This window comes from Dasypus novemcinctus, chromosome 10, assembly GCF_030445035.2.
Source record: "Dasypus novemcinctus isolate mDasNov1 chromosome 10, mDasNov1.1.hap2, whole genome shotgun sequence".
Taxonomy (NCBI): domain Eukaryota; kingdom Metazoa; phylum Chordata; class Mammalia; order Cingulata; family Dasypodidae; genus Dasypus; species Dasypus novemcinctus.
The window spans coordinates 116,428,422-116,455,575 of record NC_080682.1 but is presented as its reverse complement, the minus strand read 5'-3'; the positions used below and the strand labels follow the sequence as shown (position 1 = coordinate 116,455,575).

The 27,154-nt window shown below is 39.0% G+C and overlaps 1 protein-coding gene across 3 annotated transcripts in view; it reads left to right on the top strand.

The window, feature by feature from the left end:
• Positions 1–27,154, top strand: part of PRCP (prolylcarboxypeptidase) — a 78,939-nt gene that overhangs the window by 40,156 nt on the left and 11,629 nt on the right. For all 3 annotated transcript variants that reach the window (XM_058306063.1, XM_058306062.2, XM_058306061.1), the window contains exons 3-8: positions 223–324; positions 10,740–10,921; positions 11,164–11,321; positions 13,477–13,649; positions 25,645–25,809; positions 26,542–26,729. In XM_058306063.1, coding sequence (XP_058162046.1) covers positions 229–324; positions 10,740–10,921; positions 11,164–11,321; positions 13,477–13,649; positions 25,645–25,809; positions 26,542–26,729 — 962 coding nt within the window. In that variant the 5' untranslated portion in view covers positions 223–228. The remainder of the gene's footprint in view (positions 1–222; positions 325–10,739; positions 10,922–11,163; positions 11,322–13,476; positions 13,650–25,644; positions 25,810–26,541; positions 26,730–27,154) is intronic.

Sequence of the window (27,154 nt, the reverse complement as noted above, 5' to 3'; positions counted from 1 at the left end):
TCTGCTTATTTTTTAAATTGTTTTACTCTAATACATTTTGAGGTTGATGTGCAACAATGAAATGACAGTTTTATCATTTACCATTAGAATAAACATAAATTGTGCAACTTCTCAGAGAGCTCCTTTTGGTCTGGTTTAACATCTCTTTTATATGGTTTGCAAAAAAGATTCATTGACTTTTTTCACGTCATTTCATCCTGTGAATTTGTAAAATCTTTGTAGGGATTCATGTGGGATGTGGCTGAGGAACTGAAAGCTATGTTGGTGTTTGCTGAACATCGGTACTATGGAGAGTCCCTACCCTTTGGTGACAGCTCATTCAAGGTAAGTATATATTTATTTTTTTAAGTTTAAAAGTTTTCTTTTTAATATTTAGAACATTTCTAATATACATTTCCCCGTGGTGAAAAAGAAATGATAGCTTTACTTTGCAATGCCTAAATTCTCTGTAATTTGTGTTTAATCTTTCACTTTTATATACAATTTGCACAGAGGATTTTTGGGTTGAATTGTCACCATTTTTGCTGTTAATAAGTTCTTAACTCAGTGTGACAAGGTTAGCCTTCACCAAGTAAATCTTAGCCCATGGCCTGTGGAGACAGTGGAGGGAACTTTTCTTTGTCTCAATACTGCCAGTGAACAATTCTGCTTTATAAATTATACACTTAAGTTATTGTGCCTGCCACTGGAAAGACATAATGAGCACTGAAATATTTTTTAATAAGGTGTTTTTCAATAAAATGTAACCAGTAAAATAAGGATAAATAATCTCTATGAATCAATGAGGCCACCTTTAATAAGGTGTTTTTCAATAAAATGTAACCAGTAAAACAAGGATAAATAATCTCTATGAATTCCCTTGAGGCTTTTGCTGTCCCACAGAGCTTTGGCCTCAGCAGCAGGTGCTGCATCTAAGAAACCAGCACACTTCGTCCTCAGCAGAGTCACTCATGTAATACCCTCTAGATTCTGGCTGTATCAGTTTGCTACTTGTACTAGTGTTCACTTCATATTTTTCTCTGAACAACTCATTTTTCAAACTTAGCATTATCTTAAGGGTTAGTGTTTGTAAAACCAAGATGTTATGTACCTGTTACTTTCTAATGCACATTATAATAAGAACATAAATGTTATATTAAAAATATCTATTAAAGCAAATGAAAAAAATAAATGAAAATATCTGTTGACGCCTTAAGATTATTTTGCATACTACCAGTATACTTACTCATGCTATGATTTGGGGGAAGCTGAGCTAGAAGAACCTTGGCCAGTCATTTTCTAGGCTGCCTGTTTTTATTTTTCTTGTTGTTGTCTACTTGCTTTTTTTTTTTTTAAGTGCCGGGGATTGAACCCAGGACCTTGTATGTGGGAAGCTGGTGCTCAACCACTGAGCCACATCAAATCCCCTGAGTTGGCTTTTTCATTTGTTTTGCTTGTTGTTTGTTTATTTGTTTGTTTTAGGAGGCAACGGGAACCAAACCTGGGGCCTCCAATATGGGAAGCAGGTGCTCAAGTGCTTGAGCCACATCTGCTTCCTTCTTGTTTGTCTTTAATTTTATTCTGGCAACATGTATATAATATAAAGTTTGCCATTTTAACCATTTTTATGTGTTCAATTCAGTGACATTAACTGAATTCACAATGTTATGCTACCATCGTAGCTATCCATTACCAAAATTTTTTCATCACTACTGTTTTAGTTTCCTGGGATGTTCAAACAAATACCATGAAACAGGTTAGGTTAAACAATGGAAATTTGTGAGCTTATGGTTTTGAGGCTAAAAGAAAGTCCAAATCAAGGCATCCCTGAAGATTGTGGTGTCCTGGGACTGATTCCCCACAATCCTTGGCTCCTCTGTAACATGGCAAGACATATGGCAGCATCTCCTGGTCTCTCCTTTCTCTTCTAGGTTCAAGTGAAAAAGCCTCCTGTGGCTTTTTTCTTTCTCTCTCTGAATTTCACCCATTTGAAAAGGACTCCAGTAACAGGATTAAGACCCATCCTGATTGAGATGGGCTGCATCTTTTTTTTTTTTGAAGGTTTATTTATTTATTTCTCTTCCCTTGTCCCCCCCCCCCCACCCCGGTTGTCTGTTCTCTGTGTTTATTTTGCTGTGTCGTCTTTGTCCGCTTCTGTTGTTGTCAGTGGCACGGGAATCTGTGTTTCTTTTTGTTGCGTCATCTTGTGTGTTAGCTCTCCGTGTGTGCAGCGCCATTCCTGGGCAAGCTGCACTTTCTTTCGCGCTGGGCGACTCTCCTTACGGGGCGCACTCCTTGCGCGTGGGACTCCCCTATGCGGGGACACCCCTGCGTGGCAGGGCACTCCTTGCACACATCAGCACTACGCATGGGCCAGCTCCACACGGTCAAGGAGGCCCGGGGTTTGAACCGCGGACCTCCCATGTGGTAGACGGACACCCTAACCACTGGGCCAAGTCTGCCGTCTGGCAACATCTTCTTAACTGAAGCAAGCTCATCAAAAGGTCCAATTTACAATGGGTTCACACCCACATGAATGGATTGAATTTAAGAACATGTTTTTCTGGAATACGTACAGTTTCAAATCACCACAACCATCAACAGAAACTCTGTATCCATTAAGCAATACCAGCCTCTTCTCTGGTAACCTCAAATCTACTTTCTGTCTCTATGAATTTGCTTATTCTAGGATATTTCATGAAAGTGGAATCATACGATTCTCTTTTGTGTCTGGTTTATTTCATTTATATATATATATATATATTTTTTAAGTTTGAGATTGTTTCAAATAACATTTATTGAAAACAAAAAGTTAATCCTACAATGAATAACTCATATGTATGTCATTTCCTACACGGGCAGGTATGGCTGTAGGATAAATTTTAGAAGGGAAAACGCTGCCAAAGGGCCTGTGCATTTGTAGTTGTAATGGAGTTGCCCAAATTGCCCTCCAGTTGTGCTTTCATCACTTCAGTCATTATTAGAACTTTTTCATTATTATAATAATAGTAATAACAAACAAAAAGCAGACAAACAAAATTCTTCACCTCTCAATCTTGCTATGTTTCACCTGCCATACATAGCTGCTATTTCTAGCTATTCTTGCACATTTGTTTGTTTATTTTTTAATCAGTTTCTGAGATATATTCACATACCATATGATCTCTCCAAAGTGCATAATTAATGACTTTTAGTACAATCACAATGTTGTGCATTCATCACCACAAAAAATTTTAGAACCATTTAATTACTCCTAAAAGGAAAATTACATATCCCTTACCAATCACCTCAATCCCTCTATCCTTCCCAGCCTTATGTAATCACTAAACTAATTAATCTTTATAAATGAATTTATATTTACATTTTATATAAATGGAATAAAACAATATGCAGTACTTTGTGTCTGGTTTCTTTCACTTAGCATAAGTTATCTTTTTGTCTCAATTGTTTTTGAAGATTTTAAACAGGATTGGCGTTCATTCTTCTCAAAATGCTTAGTAGCATTGACCTGTGAAGCCATCTGGTCCTGGACTTTTCTTTGTTGGGAGATTTTGATGATGGATTTAGTCTCCTTAAATGTGAAGATTTGTTTGTTAAGTTCATGTGTATCTTGTAGCATCAGTGTAGGTGATGGTTGCATTTCTAGGAATTTGTCCATTTCATCTAGGTTGTCTAGTTTGTTGGCATTCAGATTTTCATAATATCCTCTTAGAATCCTTTTTATTTCTCTGGGACCAATTGTAACATCCTCCCTTCCATTTCTGACTTTATTTTTTTTGCATCTTCTCTCTCTCTCCCTTTGTTAGTCCAGCTAAGGGTTTATCAATTTTATTGATCTCAGAGAACCAGCTTGTTGTTTTGTTAATTTTCTCAATTTTTGTTGTTGTTTTTGTTCTCGATTTCATTTATTTCTACTTGAATCTTTATTATTTCTTTCCTTCCACATGCTTTTGGGAGTGGTTTGCTATTCTTTTCTGGTTTCACCAGTTCAGTTAGATCTTTGATTTTAGCTCTTCTTTTTTTAATATAGGCTTTAGAGCTATAATTCCCCTCTCAGCACTGCCTTCTGTTTATCCCATAAGTTTTGATAAATTGTACTCGTTTTCATTTGTCTCATTATATTTACCAATTTCATTTACAATTTCTTCTTTGACTCACTGATTGTTTAGAAGTGTGTTGTTCCGCCTCCACACATTTGTGAATTTACCTCTTTCCCGTCTATTATTGATTTCCAGTTTCATCCATTGTGATCTGAGACGGTGTTTTGTGTAATTTCAGTCTTTTTATATTTATTGAGACCTGTTTTGTGACCTCAAATAAGGTCTCTCTTGGAGAAAAATCCATGAGCACTTGAGAAGAATGTATAACTCTCTGAATTTGGATGCAGTGTTCGGTATATGTCTGTTAGGTCTAACTCATTTATCATGGTGCTCAAGTTCTCTGTTTCCTTGTTGCTCTTCTGTCTGGTTGTTCTATCTAATGACGTGAGTAGGGTGTTGAGGTTTCCAACTATCATTGTACAGATGTCTATTTCTCCCTTCACTTTTGCCAGAGTCTCTCATATCTTTTGGGGCACCCTGATTAGGTGCATAGATATTTATGACTGGTGTTTCTTCCTGGTGGATTATCTTTTTTATTAATATATAATGGCTTTCTGTATCTCTTATAAATTTTTAAATTTAAAGTCTCTTTTGTACGATATTGGTATAGCTACCCCTGCTGTTTTTTTGGTTACTATTTGCATGAGGTATCTTTTTCCAAACTTTCACTTTCAGCTAGTTTGTATTCCTGTGTATTAGGGGAATCTCTTGTAGGTAGCATATGGATGGCTCATGTTCTTTTATCCATTCTATCAGCCTCTGTCTTTTGATTGGGGGATTTAATCCATTCACATTCAGTGATATTATTGCAAATGCATTATTTACTCCCACCATTTTATTCTTTGGTTTTCATACATATCTTATTTTCATCTGTCTTTTTTCTCTTTTTGTTATCCTTTCTGCTATTCTTTCTTCTATACTCTCCTCCAAATCTCTCTCTCCTGTCTTTTCTTTCATATTATAAGGCTCCCTTTAATATTTCCGGCAAAGGTGGGTTCTTTTCATGAACTCTCCTAGTTTCTGTTTACTTGTGAATATTTTAAACTCACCTTCATATTTGAAGGATGGTTTTGCCAGGTAAAGAAACCACTCGCCTGGTGGTTTTTCTCTTTCATTTGTTTCATACCACTGTCTTCTTGGCTCTATGGTTTCTGATGAGAAATCTACACTTAGTCTTACTGGGTGTCCCTTGTATGTGATGGTTTGTTTCTCCCTTGCTGCTCTCAGAATTTTCTCTTTATCTTTGATGTTTGTTATTCTGAGTAGCGTGTGTATTGGAGTAGTTCTATTTGGATTTATTCTGATTGGGGTATGCTGCACTTCTTGGATATGTAAGTTCCTTTCTTTCATGAGAGTTGGGAAATTTTCAGCCATTATTTCCTCATATAGTCTTTCTGCCCCCTTTCCCTTCTCTTCTCCTTCTAGAACTCCCAAGGCACATGTGTTGTGCTTCCTGTTATCATTCAACTCCCTGAACCCCTCCTCAATTTTTTCTATTCTTTCCTCTCTTCAATTTCAATTTCAGCAGCTCTATCTTCTGTATCATTTACTCTTTATTCTCTTATTTTGAGTCTGCTTTTGTATGCCTCTAATATTTTGTTTTGTTTTTGTTGTTTTTTTTTTTTTTTTTTAGGTACCAGGGCTGGAGATTGAACCCGGGACCTTGTATGCAGGAAGCCAGTGCTCAATCACTGAGCCACATAGGCCCCCCTGAGTTAGTTTTCTTTGTTTGTTCGCTTGTTGTTTGTTTTTGTTTTTAAGAGGCACCAGGGACTGAAACTGGGAACTTCCATGTGGGAAGCAGGCGGCCAACTGCTTGAGCCACATCTGCTCTCTACTGTGTTTTTTATCTCATCTATTGTGTCTTTCATTCCCATGAGGTCTGTTACTTTTCTATTCAGGTTTTCAAATTCTTCTTTGTGCTTGCTCAGTGTCTTCTTGATGTTGTTTATCTCTTTAGCCATATTGTCTTTCAACTCATTAATTTGATTTTGGAAATTTGTGTGCATCTCGTTGATTAGTTGTCTCAAATCCTGTGTCTCTTCTGGGGTTTTGGTATATTCCTTTTCTTGGGCTCTGTCTTCCATTTTCTTAGTATAGATTATAATTTTTTTGTCTAGGCATCTGATTAGGATGGTGAGTTTACTCTGATGCTCAATTTCTCTCTCCTTCATAGGGATTTAGTTGTGGGGTGGTTGTGTGTTACTGCTATTCTTTGATTCTTGGTTCAGCCTGTTCTGGGTCTTTAGGATTGTCCTGTTAATTGCTCAGATCTTGGCTCTGGACACAGTAATGAGTTGCAGACCCACTTCCAAGGGGAAGGAGTTGCAGACCTCCTTCCAAGGGAGGGAGTCTGTAAAGGCTGGAAAAAGCCTCTTGTTTCATTTTAATTGCTCACTTGCTCTTCCTTGGTCTGCCAGCAGATGGTGCTCTTTGGCAGCCTCTCAGTTCAGTGCCTGGTTGAGGTGTGTTGGCTGCAACAGGGTCCTGATCAGTGTGATAGACGATCCTGCCTGGAGGTTAACATCCTCATAATTCAAGCTTTCTCAGAGGCAGTTCTCCAACCTATGCAGGCAGCCCCCTCCCTTTTCCTAACTTGCAAATAATTCCACTCCCTTCTTTATCCTCAACAAGCAGGCCTGGTCAGTAGAGATGGAGATTGAAAGGGTCGGATCTCTTTAATCCTTTGCTGTTTCCCAAGGCAAACAAAGGTGGCATTGTGTCACCGTGTAGCGGAAGGGTTCCCACTGCAGGGTCAGCTGCTGGGCTTGGATGTCCACAATCTCCACATTCTCTGGACTGTGCACTGGGTCTGCAAGACAGACACACAGGGGCTCTTAGGGTGCTTTTAGTCTCATTGAGGCTTCCTTGAATGTGACGAGTTGCTTCTCTGTTGCTGCTTTCGGGATTCTCTGTCTTTGGCATTTGACAGTTTGATAAATGTCTTGGTGTGTTTCTCTTTGAGTTTATCTAACTTAATGTTCATTCAGCTTCTTGGATATATATATTTGTGTCTTTAGCTAAATTTGGGAAGGTTTTTGCTATTGTTTCTTTAAATATTCTTTCTGCCCCTTTCTCTCTTTTTCTCCTGGAACTCCTGTAATGTATATATTGGAATGCTTACTGGTGTCCCATGGGTCTTTTAAATTCTGTTCGCTTTTCTTCATTCTTTTTTCTTTCTCCTTCACAGACCGGATAATTTCAGTTGTCCTAACTTCAGATTTGTTGATTATTTTTTTCTGCCTGCTCAAATCTACTGTTGAACTCCTCTCGTGAATTTTTACTTCTTTTTTTTTTTTTTTAAAGATTTATTTATTTATTTATTTAATTCCCCCCCCCCCCCCCTGGTTGTCTGTTCTTGGTGTCTTTTTGCTGCGTCTTGTTTCTTTGTCCGCTTCTGTTGTCGTCAGCGGCACGGGAAGTGTGGGCGGCGCCATTCCTGGGCAGGCTGCTCTTTCTTTTCACGCTGGGCGGCTCTCCTCACGGGTGCACTCCTTGCGCGTGGGGCTCCCCCACGCCGGGGACACCCCTGTGTGGCAGGGCACTCCTTGCGCGCATCAGCGCTGCGCATGGGCCAGCTCCACACGGGTCAAGGAGGCCCGGGGTTTGAACCGCGGACCTCCCATATGGTAGACGGACGCCCTAACCACTGGGCCAAAGTCCGTTTCCCCTCTCGTGAATTTTTAATTTCCCTTATTGTGCTTTTCAGCTCCAGAATTTCTGTCTCTTTTACTAATTTTTATCTCTTCATTGAAATTCTCATTTTGTTTTTATATTGTTTTCTGGATTTCCTTTAGTTCTTTGCCCAAGTTTTCCTTAGCTCATTGAATGTATTTAGGGTAGGTGGCTTCACTTCTTGAATTGGTTATTACATTGTCTGGGCTTCCTCAGGGATGGTTTCTGTTGCTTTATTTAGTTGCTTTGAATTATGCCACAATTTCTATTTCTTTGTGTGCCTGGTGCTTTTTTGGTTGAAATGTGGACATTTGAATATTCTAATGTACAAATCCAATGGCAGTCAGATTTCTCCCTTTCCCCCAGAGTTTTCTGATTTATTATTATTATTTTTGAAGGCTGTAGTAGTCTGTTTGTTTAGTGATTTTCCAAGCTATTTTTACAAATACTGTATTCTATTCATGTGTGATCACTGAAGTTTTTATTTCTTTATTCAGCTAGCAATATGACAAATTTTCTTTAATGCTGGGAGCATTTGTAAGTTGCTTTTTTCTTGGTTCAGCATTCTTTTGGCTGCTGTAAATCAATGTCTGTTTTCCAGAGTGCCTAGAAAGTTGGTTTTGACAATTTTTCCTTTTTTGTTTTGATGGTTCTGTGGAGGCATGGGATTTTGGAGCTTTCTACTCACCATCTTGATGTTGTAGATTGCTACATTTGAAAGGAGTTTTTATTTTTTATCCCAGAGGTTTTATTATCTAATATTATAAATAAAAAATAAATTAAAGTGTCCTCTCATTATAAATAAAAAGCAGAAATCTGCTGATTTTTTCATGCTGCAAACTATCCTTTAACTTGTTATCTTGCATAAATATCCGAATATCATAGTTGATAGATCCTAAAACTGTTGAGAAGCAGTCAGCTTGTTGAATATAGGAATATAACTACCTCTTCTGGTTCTCTGTGATTAGCAAAGTAGAGCTGAGGACTGCTTTTGATATGCTGCTTTCCCTTCATGTGCTTGCAGAATTTGCTAGTAACAGGAAGGATGTTATAAATATTGTGTGGGGAAGCGGATTTGACACAATGGATAGAGCATCCACCTACCACATGAGAGGTCCAGGGTTCAAACCGAGGGCCTCCTGACCTGTGTGATGAGCTGGCCCACTCATAGTGCTGATGTGCGCAAGGAGTGCCCTGCCATGCAGGGGTGTCCCCTGCGTAGGGGAGCCCCACGCGCAAGGAGTGCGCCCTGTAAGGAGAGCAGCCCAGCACGAAAAAAGCACAGCCTGCCCAGGAATAGAGCCGCACACACGGAGAGCTTATGCAGCAAGATGACACAACAAAAAGAAATGCAGCTTCCCATGCCACTGACAACAGCAGAAGCGGACAAAAAGAACGCGCAGCAAATGGACACAGAGAGCAGACAACTGGGGCCAGGGGTGGGCGGTGGGGAGGAGAAATAAATAAAATAAATTAAAAAAAAAAAGAGTAGTGGCAGACAGTGAGAAAGGATAAGAAGTCAGAAGCCATACATCCCTGATAAGGAGGAAGGGCATATATACACACCAAAAGAAAAAAAAAGGAAGTGCCATACATAGGAAAGAGGAAAAATGGCAACTGTATGATACAGGAATATATCAAATAATGGAAGGGGTCAAACGATGATGAGATTATATCATGAAGGTCAAACAGGATAGCCTAATAGAGATGGCTAGCAGTATTATTTATCTTTGACTGCATTTTGTAATGCCTCAATCCTTAGTGGTTTAAAATAGCAACAAACAAACAACAGTAACAACTAAAACCACCTAGCAACAAACACTTAATTTCTCATATTTCTATGGGTCAGAAATCAGGAATGGCTTGGATGGTTAATTCTGTGTTAGGGATTCTCATGAGATCAGGATGTCAGCTGGCCGTGCAGTCTTCTGAAGGCTTGACCAGTGTTGGAGGATCCCCTTCCATGAGTGATAAACTAGTGCTGGATGTTGGCAGGAGGCCTCAGTGCCTGTCCTCCTGGGCTTTTCCAAAGGCCTGCTTGAGTGTCCTCATGGCATGCCAACTAGCTTTCATTCAAGAAGGCAGTCCAAGAGAACATGGTGGAAGCTATAGAACTTTTTATGACTTAACCCTGGAAGTCACACACCATCTCTTCCGCCACATTCTGTTCATTCGAACCAAGTCACCAAGTCAGCCCCAAGTTCAAAGTTCACCTTTCGAAGGGAAGAGTGTCGAGATTTGTGGACATATCTTGAAAATACGTTGTTAGCCTCCTCAGCTCAGCAAGACTTCGTTTGAGCTCTGCCTTCCTACACTGGAGTAAGGAAATTGTCCCCAAGCAAAGAGCTAGATGATGATGGACTTATTCCTTCTCTCAGGGATCAGTGTCTTATGCTGTCATCTGTTCCTAAAAATAGTTGCCCCATGTTTTTTTTCCAACTTTATAGTTTTTTTTTCCCCAGCAGGCCAGCCAGTTTGTTCCGGGTTGTTGGTATGGCAGACATAGTATATAGTCTTGCTGATGGAAGGATGAGTATTATTTTTACTGATGATTCCTACCTCAATTTTCCACAGGATTTCTTTTACTTTTCTCTTTATAATAGCTATTTTCAATGTATCAAGATATGAAATAAATATATATGAATAAGCAGTTCTCTATTAAACTTAGTTTTGTATTCTGTCACATGTGCTTTTAAACGCTATTTACAGTTTGTTACTATTGTTTCTACAACTTCACAAACAAGGTCTATAGTAACAATTAGTAGAAATTTACATTTGAATGCAAAATACATTATGTTCTTCCACACACTTTTCATGAGCTAAGTTAGCACTGCTATTGCTTTGACTGGACATTTTAGAGTAACAGTTGAGAAATTCTATTTGGCCAAAAGCTTATCTGACTTTGGTTCTTTACTGGATTGATGCTATGCGTAAGCTGCTAACATGTGCGTGTTTATATCCATGTTCTTTGTTATTTTTCTTTAGAGTCCCAGGCACTTGAATTTTCTGACATCAGAACAAGCTCTGGCTGATTTTGCAGAGTTAATCAGACACTTGAAACAGACAATACCAGGAGCTGAAAATCAACCTGTCATTGCACTAGGGGGCTCTTATGGGGGCATGCTTGCAGCCTGGCTCAGGATGAAATATCCTCATACCGTGGTTGGGTAAGTGCATTTATATTGGCCGTGAGCACTTCTTAATGAATCTTAAGACAAATTTAGAGATTTGTTTTCAGTAAAATATTTTCCATTCTATTTTACTAAAATCTCTAGTTTCTATCTCATTAAAATTTATGTAATTTTTCTCACCATTTTTATGCAATTTCAGTTTCTGTTTTAAAACTTGAGATAATTGAGTTACATGTATTTTTTTTCTTTTTCCCTTCCTGGTTTTCCTTACCATTTAGAGCTCTTGCAGCCTCTGCCCCTATCTGGCAGTTTGAGAATTTGGTACCTTGTGGTATATTTATGGAGATTGTAACTACAGATTTTAAAGAAAGTGACCCAAATTGTTCAGAGAGTATCCGCAGATCCTGGGATGCCATTAATCACCTTGCAGCTACAGGTAAGCTTTAATCAGAAAGATGGTATCAATTTAGATTTTATCTTCTACATGCTAAATTCAGTACTTCCCACTTTTTAAAACAAACTTTTATTAAAGCATAGCATACATACAGAGAAGATTACAGATCCTCAATTATAGAATCATAGGTTAATTTTGCTTGTTTTTGAATTGTTTAGTAACTCAGATCATGTAGCATTAATTTTTTGTGTCTGCCATTTTTTGCTTAAACTGTGTTTGTTGGATTCATCTATTTGTTTTATTTAATTGCAGTTTATACATTCTCATTGCTATATTATGCTCTATTGAATGAATGTACTACCATTTATTTCCACTGTCCATTCTCCTGATAATGGACATGTCGGTTGTTTCAAGTTTTGGCCATTGTGAATAGTCTTCTCATTCATGTCTAGTTGGGTATATATCTATAAGTGGAAATGCTAGGATGAAAAGTAATGCGCATATCAAGCTTGGTAGATATTGCCAAATAGTTTCCAAAATGGTATTACCAAATTGCAGTCCTACCAATACTGTATAGTGTTTTAGTTGCTCTGCATCTTCACCAACATTAGCTTTTTTCATTTAAGCCAATCTGGTGGGTGTGTAGTGTTGTGATATTATGATTTAAATTTGCATTTGCCTGATGGGTAATGAAGTTTAGCACTTTTTCATATATTAATTGGCCATTTGGATATCGTCTTTTGTGAAGTGCCTGTAAGTTTTTTGTTCAGTTTTCAATAATGTGCTACCTTTTGCTTATTGATTTCTAGCAGTTCTTTATTTTTTTTTTAATTTTAATTTTTTTAAAAAAAAGTATTTAGGTTGCATAAATGTTACATAAAAAATATAGGGGATTCCCATATGCCTTGCTCCCCACACTGCCCACATTTATCCACATTAACAATATCCTTCATTAGTGTGATATATTCATTGCATTTGATGAACACGTTTTGGAGCATTGTCACTAAACATGGTTTATAGTTTACATTGTAGTTTATACTCTCACACGCATAATTCTGTAGGTTATGGCAAGATATATAATGGCCTGTATCTGTCATTGCAATGTCATTCAAGACAATTCCCAAGGCCCAAAAATGCCCCCCTATTATTCCTGTTTTCCCTCTCCCTGACCTCAGAACCTCCAGTGGCCACTGTTTCCACATCAATGATATACATTCTTCCATTGCTAGAATCACAAGTCTATAGTAAAATACCAGTAAGTCCACTCTAAACCATAGTTCATTCCCCAATCCTGAGGATTCTGGGATGGTGATGCCCACTCCATCTCTAATTGATAGGGGGCTTTGATCCAATTTGGCTGATGGATGGGACTCTCTTACTTACAGCTGTAGACTCTCTTGGTGCCTTGGTGTGGTGGTTGTCCATTCTCACCTCCTTGTTACTTGTCCTGGGTGAGTCCAGTGAACTGGAGAGTAGGTAGGTGTTGCAACTCCTTTGAGGCTCAGGGCTCAGCTGACACACGGACAGCCCAAAGATTCAGGTTTCTTGGACGTACACCTCCCAATTCCAGCACCAACTGTAGGTTCAAATAAAAGGGACAGAAGAGGCATGTGTAGGGAAACCACAACTGAGTCCCACTCTATCACACTCAGGAACACAAACTCCAAAGTAAGGCCCACTGGCAAGGAACCAAACTCATGAGCTATCTGTCCTGACCATAGTGCCTTGTTGTCCCAGAGTGCTCAGGAGCCCCACTATTTGGGGTAGTGTCTAATTTGGCAGTCAATGAGATCCTGCTGAGACGTGCATAAGCATGACCTCTGGAATGACCTCCTGACTCACTTTGAAGTCTCTTAGCCATATAAACTCATTTGTCTTTACCTTTTCTCCCTTTTGGTCAAGGTCTTTTTCTAGTTGCATTGCTAGTTGGTAGCAGTTCCTTATATATTCTGGATAACCATATTTCTAAAATAACAATTGAAAATAGTATCTTAAAAAGGGGGAATAATTCAAAATATTAGTTCTGGTAAGTTGCTCTAAAATATTTTATTCAATATTGAGAAAACCATCTTTGAGAAATGGTATAGGTGATTGAGTTTGCAAAAATACTAAGTAAAGAATAACTGATCTGTAAGGCCTTTTGTTAACTAGTGCTTTATGGAAGAAGTAAATTCCAACACTGTGATTCTGTTCTCAGGAAGTGGTTTGCAGTGGATTTCCGAGGCCCTTCACTTATGCAGGCCATTAACAAGTTCTGAGGACATCCAGAATTTGAAAGACTGGATCTCTGAAACCTGGGTGAACCTGGCAATGGTGGACTACCCTTATGAGTCTAATTTTTTACAGCCTTTGCCTGCTTGGCCTATCAAGGTAACAGGAAGAATTCCTTTCATCGTTTTTAATTTTTAATCTTGTTTTTTTCATGTGCATTCTCTAACTTTAAGCGTCATTGAAAGGTCCAGTGGAATGGGATCCCTGTAGTTAGTCAAACCTGGGCTGGAATCTGGGCTTCTCCCACTTTCTGTTTATGCCACCAATAGGGCTTTTAATCTAACTTCTCTGAACCTCAGTTTCCTCCTTGAATAATGGGAGATAAAATGCATAGATTACAGAATTATATAGAAGTAAGAATAATCGTTGCTGTTTATGGAATAGTTATTATGTACCAAATTCTGTGCTGTGTACTTTGCATATTGATATATTTTACCTTTGTGGTATGTGTAAAACACCTAGAGCTATTTAATACAGTCAATGCTTAATAAATGACAGTTGTCATCATTGTAATATGATTCAGTCAACTGCTAAAGCATTCTAAGTGCCACACACAATGTGGAGGCAATCCCCATACAGCACTGTATTAGTCAGCCAAAGGGGTACTGATGCAAAGCACCAGAACTCCGTTGGCATTTATAAGGGGTATTTATTTGGGGTAGGAGCTTACAGTTACAAGGCCCTAAAGAGTCCAACTTAAGGAACCGTAAGAGGTGCTTTCTCATCCAGAGTCATTGGTCACATGTTGGATCAAGATGGCCAGCGACGTCTGTGAGGGTTCAACCTTCCTTCTTCCTCTTAAGGCTCCGTGGTCCCTGCTGCTTCCTATCTCAGCTGTAGGCTGGCATAAGGCTCCTCTCTGTCCCTGGGCTCGTTTTTTTCCGGGCTCAGCTGTTCAGTTGTCTTCACAAGGTCAGCTGTAGGACTCATCTCTCTTGCCAGTGCCTCTGCTGTGTCTAATGAGCTGTCTCTCCCTCTATGTTCTTCTTCAATGTGTATTTACTTCCTGGGGCTACAGCATCAAAACCAAAACTCCTCTGCCGTGTCGTTTTCTCCTACTGGCATGGCCAAGTCAGAGCCCTAATCATAGTCAGTCAAGTAAAAGTGAAACCACTGAATTTAATACAATCTATTAATAATATGCCCAGAGGAACACACCAGGTTACAAACACAATCCAATATCTATTTTTGGAATTCATAAACTACCAAACTGCCTCAACTCTGATGGTGTAGAAGGAGCACTGACTTGGCTCCTGCAGCCAAGGGTTTGGTCCCGAGCCGCCAATTACTTGATCTTTGGCAAGGTGCTCTTCCTCACCAAGCCTCCGCGTCTTCCTTGTTGGAATAGGTAACTGTGCTTACATGCCAGAGAGGGGAGTGGTAAGAATCAAATAAAATTCTAGATGTGAAAGCACTCTGCAAAGTACAAAGAACTGCAGATTTTAAAATTCTTTTCACATCAAAATGCTTTAATATATGTGCTCTTTTAAAGTATTCCTTTGTAGAGAACTTTCCTCTTAGTTTTAAAACACAAAGCCTGGCCCACTTGATGGTGATTAAGTTTAGAGAATAAAACTGACACTGCAACCTGAATGGGTGCTGGATATGAAAATAGAATTAGTAATACAAGAACCAGGTTACAAGATCAGTTTTAATTTAATGATCCCTTTGAACTATTAAATGTACATTTTGCTTGAAACTTTGTAACCAAAATGGAACAAGTCCATTTGCTATTACAGTCATTTTTCTTCATCTAAAAGAGAAAATGACCATTGAGCATCTTGTACATAGCAAGCTAGAGGAAATTTATGTTGAATTAGTGTAATATCATACAGAATAATTTCACTGCCCTAAAAATCATCACCTGTGCTTCACCTCATCACCCCTTCTTTCCACCCCAAAACTATGGCAACTACTGATCTTTTTGCTGTCTGTATAGTTTTGCCTTTTCCACTATGACACACAGTTGAGATCATACCGTTTGTAGCCTTTGTAGACTGACTTCTTTAACCTAGCAGGAAGCATGTAAGGTTCTTCCATGTTTGTTTGTTTGTATGGGTTTTTTGTTGTTTGTTTTGTGTGTTTTTTTTTTTTTTTTTTGGTGCTTGATGGCTCACTTCTTTTTAAGAAAGAACGTGTATGGCTGTGCCATTCATTATCTCTTTGCCTATTGAAGGGCATCTTGGTTGCTTCCAGTTTTTGGCAATTATAAATAAAGCTGCTGTAAACATTTTTATGCAGGTTTTTGTGTGGATATCAGTTTACAACCCCTTTGAGTAAATACCTAGGAGTGTCTAGGTATTTATTGCTACATCATATAGTAAGCCAGTGTTTAGCTTTGTAAGAAATTGCCCAACTGTCTTCCAAAGTGGCTGTGCCATTTTGCATTCCCATCAGCGCTGAGAGTTCTGTTGCTCCACATCCTTGCCAGCTTTCAGAGCTGTAGTAGTATTTGACTGTTGCTTTAATTCTAATAGGTGTGTAGTAGTATTTAATTGTTGCTTTAATTTGCAATTACCTAGTGACATATGATGTTGAACATCTTTCACATGCTTATCTGACAACTTATATATTCTTTGATGAGGTGTCTGTTCAGCTGTTTTGTACATTTTCTAGTTGTGTTGTTTTCTTACTGTTGAGTTATCAAAGTTCTTTGTTTATTTTGGATATTTTATTTGTCATATACATGTTTTGCAAATATTTTCTCTCATTCTATGGCTTGTCTTTCATTCTCAAAATTAAATTGAATTTTGTCAGTACAAAGTTATTAAAAAGAACAGATCTCTCTCATATTAGGAAAACCTGGATCTAAATAATGAAGATAAACTAAGTCTAAGCCAGATTAGATGCTTTAAATATCTATATGTTAATAATGACTTATTCTTCCATATTGTTTTACTATTTACAAAGCACTTTAATATTTGCTCTCTCATTTAATCCTCACAAAAATACTGTGGGGAAGAGAAAGTATAATTGCAGTTTTATGGAGAGTAAATTAATGCTTAACTAAGAGGTGGTGGTAATGTAATTTGAATGTGGGTCTGCCATTGTCCAGAGCCTGTAATGTTTCACCACATTGCACTAATTAGGAGATACAGTATGACATCCATCAGATTTAACTCTGTACTCTTGCTCTGTACAAAGTGAGAATTATATTTCAATATTTATTCCCATTTGAGGAACAAATGAGTTGTCAGATGATAAAAGCATATGGGAATGTCATTATTTGGAACAGGGTTGGTAAGCTTTTTCTGTAAAAGGTTAGATAGTAAATATTTTAGGCTTTATAGGCTTTCTGGTCTCTGTCTCAGTTACTCAGCTCTGCAGTTGTAGTGCAATGATGGCCATAGAAGGTACATAAATGAACAAGCATACCTATGATCCAATAGTACTTTACTGGTAAAGACAAGCAGTGGGCCAGATTTGACCTGGGGTCTGTCGCCTGATCTAGAAAAAGAGCCAAAGGAATACAGCTTTTTTGTGTTAGTTGTTTTATCATGATTTGGAACAGTAAGCAGTCTTTGATATCTTCTCCAATTCTTTAATGTTCCTTTTGAGATATTTTGCTTTTGTGTCTTAAATGTAAGTAAATATTGTATCCTTTCTCTGTCCTAAATAATCACTCCAAACCAGTGGAATCAAATATTATGTTACCTGTTTTTAGGTTAGCTACAATTCTTCTTTTATCTTTTGTATGTGTACATAGATATATTTTTTGTTTTATTTTGTTTATTTTCAGGGCAAGATAATTCAGTGTCTTTGCACCACAGTTACTTTTCATTTTATTTATTTTTTATCTGGGACACATTCTTGTCATTCTCTTGTCATTTCTTTTCCACTTGATCCTTTCTCTTGACATATTAAGAAATCTTGATGGCTTATAAAATACTTAGGATCCTGTTTCCTGGCTGTATTCTGCCAAAAGTAATCTTCACTTTTTGCCTCATGCTTCAGAAACTTCCATTGCTTCTATCTACAATATTTCCAGTTTCATCCTACTATTATCCATTGGATTTTCAGAATTTTTCCATTACATGTCTTCCTTCCAAACTTTTAACTTTGAATCATTTTCTTTCACTGTTCATTCCGTTCTTCCTTTTTTGACCCTCTTTCTGTTCTCCGAACCCACTAATCCCTGAAACACTCCCCAGTTGGGGACCGCTCTTTCACTTGGATAGTTCCATTTAACCAGGACTCCTCCTCCCTCTGACTCACTTCCTCCTTTTTAAAGGGCTGACAAGCAGTGGTTATTTTCTGAGTCTGTAACTCAGGCTTAAGACAGTGAGATAATAAGTAACATTTGGGTAATAAAAAAAGGCAGGTGACTTCCAATTCTGACTGGACGGTGGGCCAGTTTCTGAAGGAATCCATAGGCAGCAACTAAATGCCACTTTCCATGTCCTCTCAAGTATCGCTCTTTTTAATTTGTCTTTGGATTTTGTACTTTTGTTTACTGTTAACAGAAGCTGCAACATTCATGCAGAAATAATCATGGACTTGGCTGATAGAATACAAAGAAGGAGAGAAAAGAGAAATAGAGAACCCTCTGTCATCTGACTATTCTAATGGACATAAAACTCTTTTAATACTCGGTCTCTTCTCTGCTGAGAGAGCAGCTTTAAGGGATACTGTATCCTTTTTTTTTTTTAGCTGATACCTCGCCAAATCTTTTAGCTGAGGCTTCTGAGCATGCAGAAGGATGCAGATAGAGACAGTGAAATAATAAGACATAAGATGGTAAATCTCTTCCATTTGTCTTGGTGTTTGATAATGCCTGCGACCTCTCTGGGTGGTTTGAGCAGTTTAGGTGCGTTCTGTGAAAAGGGAGCTTTTAATGACAAAACTAATGTGATTATCTGAGTGAGTGTGAGAGGGGTATTGAAGCCTTAGAGAAAGAAAATCTGTTAGAAAAGCTGAATGTGTCTGCTTAATCCTTTCTCTAATGTGGATGGACCATACTCTCTGAGAGGAGATTGGTCTTTTTTTAAAACTATCTTCTTTCCTTCCTATTTAAAAAAAGAATTTTCCCCCTTCTTTTTCTTCCTCTTAAATATGTATCCTCAGAGGTAGAGACACTTAAAGCTTTTAAAGAAATCATTATCTTTACTTTCTCTGGTGTGCGTGGGGTCAAAGGGCCTGCCCGAAATATTTGGTACTAAAGTTGGAATGTTATAAGTTCTCCACTATTTCTATACTCTTTTAAAACCAGAATTACTAAAATGAACTTCTGATGCTCTCTTTAAATGCTCATCTTTGGTCTGGGAAATAGAAAGTGAATTAAGTCTGTTCATTTCAAGTATTGATTCCTTTTTTTTTTCTCTATTTTTTTTTTTATATGTTACATTAAAAAAATATGAGGTCCCCATATAACCCCCATCCCCCTCACCCTACTCCTCCCACATCAACAACCTCTTTCATCATCGTGGGACATTCGTTGCATTTGGTGAATACATTTTGGAGCACTGCTGTACTACACGGATAGTGGTTTACATTGTAGTTTACACTCTTCCCCAGTCCACCCAGTGGGCCATGGTAGAACATACAATGTCCAGCATCTGTCCCTGCAGCACCACCCAGCACAACTCCAAGTCCTGAAAATGCCCTCACATCATATCTCTTCTTCCCTTTTCCTACCCTCAGCAACTACCGTGGCCGCTTTCTCCACATCAGTGCTACAGTTTCTTCCATTACTAGTCACAATAGTTCCATAGTAGAATATCAAGAAGTCCACTCTAATCCATACTCTATTCCTCCATCCTGTGGACCCTGGGATGGTGATGTCTACTCCACCTCAATATCGAGAGGGGGTTTATATTTCACATGGATGATGGATACAATTCTCCTGCTTGCAGCTGTAGGCACTCTTGGGTCCCTGGTGTGGTAGTTGACCTTCTTCACCTCCTGTTAGCAGGCTGGGGTAAGTCCAATAAACCAGAGGGTAGGAATTGCAAGTCTGCTGAGGCTCAGGGCCTGGCTGTTACATGGACAGTCCAGAGATTCAGGTCTCCTGAGTATACACCAACCCCAGTGCCAACCACAGGTCCAGTAAAAGTAACAGAAGAGGCATGTATAAAAAGGTCACATTTGAGTCCAGCTCCATCACACTCAGGAACACAAGCTCCAAAGTAGGGCCAACTGACATGGCACTGAACTCCAGAGTCATCTGCCATGACCATAGAACCTGTGGGTCTCTGTAGCCCTCAGGAGAACCAGTACGTGGGGTTGTATCTACTTTGGCTGTTCAAGTGTTGATTCTTGCATCTTATATCACTCACTTTACTATTTTGTAGTTTTCTTTTACTATTTCATAATAAAAAAAAGTTTTATGATACTATATTGTTGCAGAGTCCCTTCTACCAGTTTTTACCCAAAACAAATACACTCAGAAAAATATAATCTAAGAATCAATAAAAGCATTTGTATAAAAAAATTAAACATGAGACTATAGGTCTTGTACCGTAACTTGCTAAGCTGGGTGTGTGTAGTGTAGTGGTTACAAATGCAAGCTCCAGAGTCAGTCTGCGTTTGAATCTCAGCTCTGCCACTTCCTGGTTCTTTTGCTTTGAGCACGTTCCTTAACCCCCTGTGTACTTTGGTTACCTCATTTGCAAAACGGGGATAATTCTATTTCTAATGCTTAGTAGACTTGTTATGATGATTTCATAGGTCTTGGTATATAGTAAGGGCTCAACTGATGCTAGATGTTATATAATAACTATTATTATTATTATATTGGGGGGGCAGATTGCTGCACTAGGACTTTGTGATCAGAAAAGGTCTGAGTTCAGAATCTATATGCACAGGTTTTTTTTTTTATCCCCCCCTTGCGGCTTTCTGTGTGTGTGTGTATGAGTATGTGTGCTGTCTGCTCTCTGTGTCCATTTGCTGTACGTTCTTCTGTGTCTGTATTTATTTCCCCTCCCCCTTTGCAGCTTGCTTGCTGTCTGCTCTCTGTGTCCATTTGCTGCAGGCTCTTCTGTGTTCTTGCTTGTTGCATCACCTTGCTGAGTTGGCTCTCCACAGTGTCTGCGTGTCAGGTGGTGTTCCGCAGCGTGCAGGCGAGCCTGCCTTCACAAGGAGGCCCCGGGATGCGAACCCAGGGCCTCCCACATGGTAGGCGGGAGCTCATCTGATTGAGCTATAGCCACTTCCCTATGCACAGGTGTTAATTGTGAATCTGTAGCCAAACCTCTGAGCTTGTTTTCTCCTCTGTGAAATGGGTATGGCATTATATGTCCCTTCCTGCCTTGTTATAGGGAAAGCATCTGGCCTCTGGGAACACTCACTAGCTGTGCTAGCGGCCTCAGCCCCAGCTACTCCCATATCAGTGCACTTATGGTAGAGTAGAATGATGTGCTGTATGTTGAAAAATAGTTAGCAAATGTTGTATGATATGATCACCAGGGTTGAATATTTTGGAAGGAGGTCTTGACTGGAGCTCTTCATGTTTCCCGATTAGTTTACAGCCCTTAGTTTACAGCAGGTCAAGTGCTTGTTCTAATCAACTGGGTAATATCTACAAGTTGAAAAGGTTAAGCTAGACGTGTTATACGAGGTTGAACCTCAATTTGTTTATAAACAAGGCAATTTCGTATGATACAATGTAATATTTACATAAATGTTTTATACATCTTATAAATCTCTGATAAAGGTATGTGACTATCTCCTTTTGAATTACTACAGTCTTTGAATAAGCATGGGAATATGACTGAGGTCTTGCTAGTATGACTTCAGTATTTTTTGTAACTTTACCCTTTGCTACTCACATTGTTAAGGAAGTGCATAGAGTTAGGTAGAGATTGTGGGTTTTTTTTATGCTGGAGAATGGTACTTAGAATTATAGTAAGAAAGGAACTTTAGAACCACCTAAAATAACAAATTCCTGTAGTAAATTTACAATATTTTGCAAAAAAAGATTTTTTAAGTGATTATATTCAGGCCTTCTGTCTAATGCACTGGTGAAATTATTAATTGACACTTTCTATGAGGCAGTTAGACAGGCTGTAGCAAAGGTCTTAAAAACGTTTATGTCCATTCGAACCAGTAGTTCCTTCAAGAATTTATCTCAAGAAAATAAGAATATATGTCAATTTAGCCCCAAAGATATTTATTGTGTCCTTATTTGTCATCGTAAAAGGATAGAAGTGATCCAAATGGCCAATTGTAGTTTGCTCCAGCTATTTCTCACCTCCCCATCCTGATTGTCCCCTCTGGATTTTCTCACGTTGATCAGTGCCCTTCTTAAAGTGTGCTACTTGGAACTTCAGTCCTCCAAGTGTGATCCGACCCCAGAGAGGACAGCAGGCCCAGTGTTATTCTTAACGTGGACACAGTGTTCGTAGCAGCAGAGCCCAAGTTCTGACCATGATGCTCTCTCTATGTAACTGGGGCTGCCAAAACCCAAGTATTATCAGCCAGTACCCAGCCATGCTTGTGTCCTTTAAGCAGTGACAGTAACTGCTGTTTGCAGAGATGGCTATTCATGGGGACTCCTTTTCTTTTTGCCTGACAGAGGCCCAGTGTTCTAGCTCTGAGAGGGGATCTGATGCCAGCAAGTGAGTCATACTCACTTGCTGCTGTTCTTTTCCAGAGTTTTTGACCACTTGGCGTTGCAGATCAGCACTCCCCACCCGCCCCTGCCCCTGCTGTGCAGCTTGCTTTGTCACCCTGCCTCATCTACCACACTGTACTTGAACATACGCTCTTCTCTGCATTCCATGTGTCTACTCAGCAGTTTTGTGCTGCATTTCGAAGAGCTGTCCAGCTTTAGGGAAGAATACTGATCAGCAGTTGCAATAGATAGTTTTTTGTGTTTATTTTTGCAAAATATAGTTTTAATAAATTCTGTGATTGGTTCTTTATTTGATTTCCTTATTTCTTATTTCTGGTTGGCATACTTCTTGGGAAAAGATATTTTCTGTTAAAAGTGCTCTGCAAATATTAGGTAGTTTTTGATTTGCCACTTATAATCAGAATAATAAAACATTGTTTTGCTTTTTAATGTCTCTTCAACTTGCATTTCCTTATTGCTTCAGGCATAAGTCTGTAAAGCTCTCAGTTTAGCTCAATTCTGTTTCTTCATGTACATTCTAAACTCTGGTAAGCCTGTTCTTATTTTTATGCCCTCATGGATCCTTTTAAAAGGTATATCCATTTATTTGGACATCTTAATTTCCAACTTTTCTCAGATCCAGAATTTCCCAAAATGTATTGGGAAATGGCACATCCCTATCCCCATTTTGGAAATGCACATTGCAGTTGAGCATGTGAAAGGCTCTAAAACCCTGCAGTCAAGAAAACCATTTACATTGGTCAACACATTTCCTAAAATTTTTCACCGTGAAGCTCTTTTTCACCAAGAACCAATTAACAGTCCATAGAAATATGGTGCAGAATACATTTGAGGAAAGGCACTGAATTTTCCCTGTGACCTCTTTCTCTGTCTTTTCAAGTTTCCCTTTGCTGGAAGCGGGTCCTGGGCAGAACTGTGATGAAGGCAGGGCTCGCTCCAGGCTGCTCGCCAGCTCTCTCGGTGCCCTCCTCTCCTGGTTAGGAGCACATCCCTGCCCAGGTCTTGTTGCTATTCCTGCTGCCCAGAATCTCTCCTCTGAGATGAGGTGACTGAGCTCCTCCTTCTCTGGACTGGGCTCTTTTTTTTTTCTGTCAGAACAGGCCTGAGGTGTCTATATCTTTTTCAAGTGAAATGGGAAAGGACTGGATCACTAAATTTCTGGCAAGGTCTTAATAGAGGATGGCAGCTCAGTGTGCCACCCTTGCCATGAGGGCTATTTGCCGTTTTCCAAGGTGGATACTCACATAGCATAATGGATGAGATCTGTACTTCATAGCCAGAGAAACCTGGGTTTGACTCTGATCCTACCAATTGCTAACTGGCCTCTTCAATTGAATACAGTGATTTAACTGTCTCCTTTCTTCATGTAAAATGGTTGATGATAATATATCAATTAGGGTTGTTTGAGGATCAAATGACCTAATAGCTACAAATCAGGTCTCAATAATCAGTTGATATCAGTTATCAGTTAGCTATTATTATTGTTATTATTCAACTATGATTCCATTGACTGTGATTTTTCTACATTTTATTATGAAAAAAAAATTTTTTTTTAGGCGGTACCAGGTATTGAACCTGGGACCTTGTACATGGGAAGCAGGCGCTCAACCAGTTGAGCTACATGCACTTCCATGAATATTTTTAAGCATACAGAAAAGTAGGAAGAATTGGACAGTGAACAGCCATATACCCACTACCTAAAATTCTATAATTAACATTTTGCTATATTTGATTTATTCCATATATATTCAATTATCCATCCCTCTATCCATTCTTCAGTCCTTCTCATTTTTGTTTATGCAATTCAAAAATAATATGCAGGCGGCGGACTTGGCCCAGTGGTTAGGGCGTCCGTCGGCCACATGGGAGGTCCGCGGTTCAAACCCTGGGCCTCCTTGACCCGTGTGGAGCTGGCCCATGCGCAGTGCTGATGCGCACAAGGTGTGCCCTGCCACGCAGGGGTGTCCCCCGCGTAGGGGAGCCCCACGTGCAAGGAGTGCACCCCATAAGGAATGCCGCCCAGCGCAAAAGAAAGTGCAGCCTGCTTAAGAATGACGCCACCCAAACGGAGAGCTGACACAAGATAACGCAGCAAAAAGAAACACAGATTCCCGTGCTGCTGACAACAACAGAAGCAGACAAAGAAACAAGACGCAGCTAATAGACACAGAGAACAGACAGCCGGGGTTGGGGAGGGCGGGTAAGGGGAGAGAAATAAATAAATAAATCTTTAAAAAAAAAAAATATGCAGGCATCAGTACATTTCATCCTAACTACTTTAGCTTTAATAACTAGAGTTTAATATTTATTTATGGTGGTTTTTTTGAGGTAAAATTTATATACAGTGGAATGCACAAATCCTAAATGCACCCTTTGTTGTGTAACTCAAATTTTTATCAAGTTTAGAATATTTCCATACCCCAGAAAGTTTCCCATGCCCCTCTTTTCACTCAGTCTCTACCTTAATTTCCACCCACCAAAGTATTGCCTGTGACTCTTAATTCTAGAATTTCTCAGTTTCTAGAATTATAAAGTATTGGTTGGAATATTTGGGAGTTAGGGAGCTGCCTGCCTGGTAAGCTTCTAGTAACACCATAGACATATGAGAAATTTGATGAATTTAACATTTTCTTTTTTTTTTTTTTTTTTTTAGAATTGCTGTTTTTTTATTAAAGTTAATAGATCACAATGAAAGTTACATTAAAAACATAAAAAAACAAAAAAAATAAGAGTTTCACATATATACCATTCCCCCATGCCACATCATTTTTGTAAATTGTATTTTTTTTTTTTAATTTTTTTTTTTTTATTGACTTTGTAATAATATTACATTAAAAATATATATGTGAGGTCCCATTCAACCCCACCCCCCCACCCCCCCTCTCCCCCCCCCCCCAACAACACTCGTTCCCATCATCATGACACATCCATTGGATTTGGTAAGTACATCTTTGGGCACCTCTGCACCTCATATACATTGGTTCACATCATGGCCCATACTCTCCTCTATTCCATCATGTAGGCCCTGTGAGGATTTACAATGTCCGGTGATTACCTCTGAAGCACCATCCAGGGCAGCTCGAATTTAACATTTTCATAAAAATATGTAGCCATTCATTCTGCAAGCACTTAGTTGCCAGTTCTTGTTAAGTGCTGAGGGAGATTTTTCTGGAAACAGATGAGTGCAGTACAGCATTATTGACAGAAATAGGTGCAGCTATAGTGGAGACACACAGAAAGGCATGGCTAGGACTTCCTATCTTAGAGACATAGGCAAGGAAGGGCTCAGAGCAGAGGTGATACTGGGGTTGAGCACTATGGAAGATGAGTCGGTGTTTGCCTGGCACTGCTAGAGTGGGAGGTTATTCCTGTAGTCTTGTAACTCCTTAAAGAAGAGGTTTAGTCTTTTATAAGGGAGGTTCTCAAGGGATAGAAATTGTCAGGTAATATAGTTGAATGCTTGCAAAATGTTTTTTGGTCACATGAAGCTCATATTCTCCCTTTCTCTCTCTAAAATGACAGATAGTATGCCAGCATTTGCGAAATCCCAAAGTATCTGATCAACAGCTGGTTCAGAATATTTTCCAAGCTCTGAATATATATTACAATTATTCAGGCCAGGCAAAATGCCTGAATGTATCAGAGACAGCAACAAGCAGTCTGGGAACCCAGGGTTGGAGCTATCAGGTAAGTGTATATAATTTCCCCAAGTGGAACTTACTTTTCACTGGTAAAGCTGTGCAGTAACAGAGAGTACACAAGATTTTGTCACTTAAACTGGCTCTGTCCCCTTATGCTGTGAGGCCATGGACAAGATTCCTCATTCATTCATTCATTCATCATTCATTCATTCATTCATGTACTTAATCATCACTAAATAGTTATAAAGTGTTTACCATGTGCCAGGTTCTGTTCTAGGCTCCAAAGATACAAAGATAAATAAGACACAGTCTCACCTTCAAATACAGCCTGTTGTAAAGGATAGGTATCTAAATGGGTAAATATAAACTACTGTTACACTAGATGTTGAAAAGTATTATAAAGAAAGCATTTTGGGAACACACAAGGATTGAAAGTGTAACTTGACTCTCTCTGGGCCTCTATTTCTTCATCCGTACAATGACACTAATAGTGATAATCCTTTCCTTCTAGAGTTGTTTTGAAGGTTAACTGTGATACTAGGTGTGAAAGAAAGCAGTTTACAAATAAGGAATACAGTCCTGACTTCTGTTTCTTCTCAGCCATGCCTTTCTATGAATAGCGAGCCTGGCTTAGAGAAAACCAACAGGGGCTCTGAAGCCAGACTGCCTGGATTCAAACCCTGACTTTGCTACTTCCTTGCTAAAGCCTTTTTTCAATTTATCTGACATCTCTGTGCCTCGTTTTCTCATTGGATCCTCTCCTGGTTTGATTTTTCAGTCCTGCACAGAAATGATCATGCCCTTTTGTACTAATGGTATTGATGACATGTTTGAACCTCACTCATGGAACTTGCAGGAATTGTCTAATGAATGCTTTCAACAGTGGGGTGTGAGACCAAGACCCTCCTGGATCACCACCCTGTATGGAGGCAAAAACATCAGCTCACACAAGAATATCATTTTCAGGTGAGTTTTTGCTAGTGCAAAGAGGAACTTTGACTGAAGGAGAAATTTGGAGAATAATTGAGAAAACAGAACCAGAAAATGCTGCACCATAAAATGGCACAGAATATAACAGGGGATTGAAATTTCCCTATGGCAATGCTAAAAAGAGATAGGATTTTATATTCTTTTGCCAAGGTGCTTAAAGGCTTAAAAACAAAACCAGATTAGAAAATTTAAAAAAAAACCTCCGCACAAAATGAAGCATCATCTGTTGTTAAAATTTGTCTTATTATTGTTACTATTTTTAAGAATGAGAAGAAAATATTTTGAGTATTTATTCAACACTTTTTGAAGTGCCTGCTCTCTTCGGTTCCAGATACTGTATGAGGTATTTTACTCTCTGCATCTTCTCTTAGGAGGAACCAGGAATTGAACCAGGGACCTCA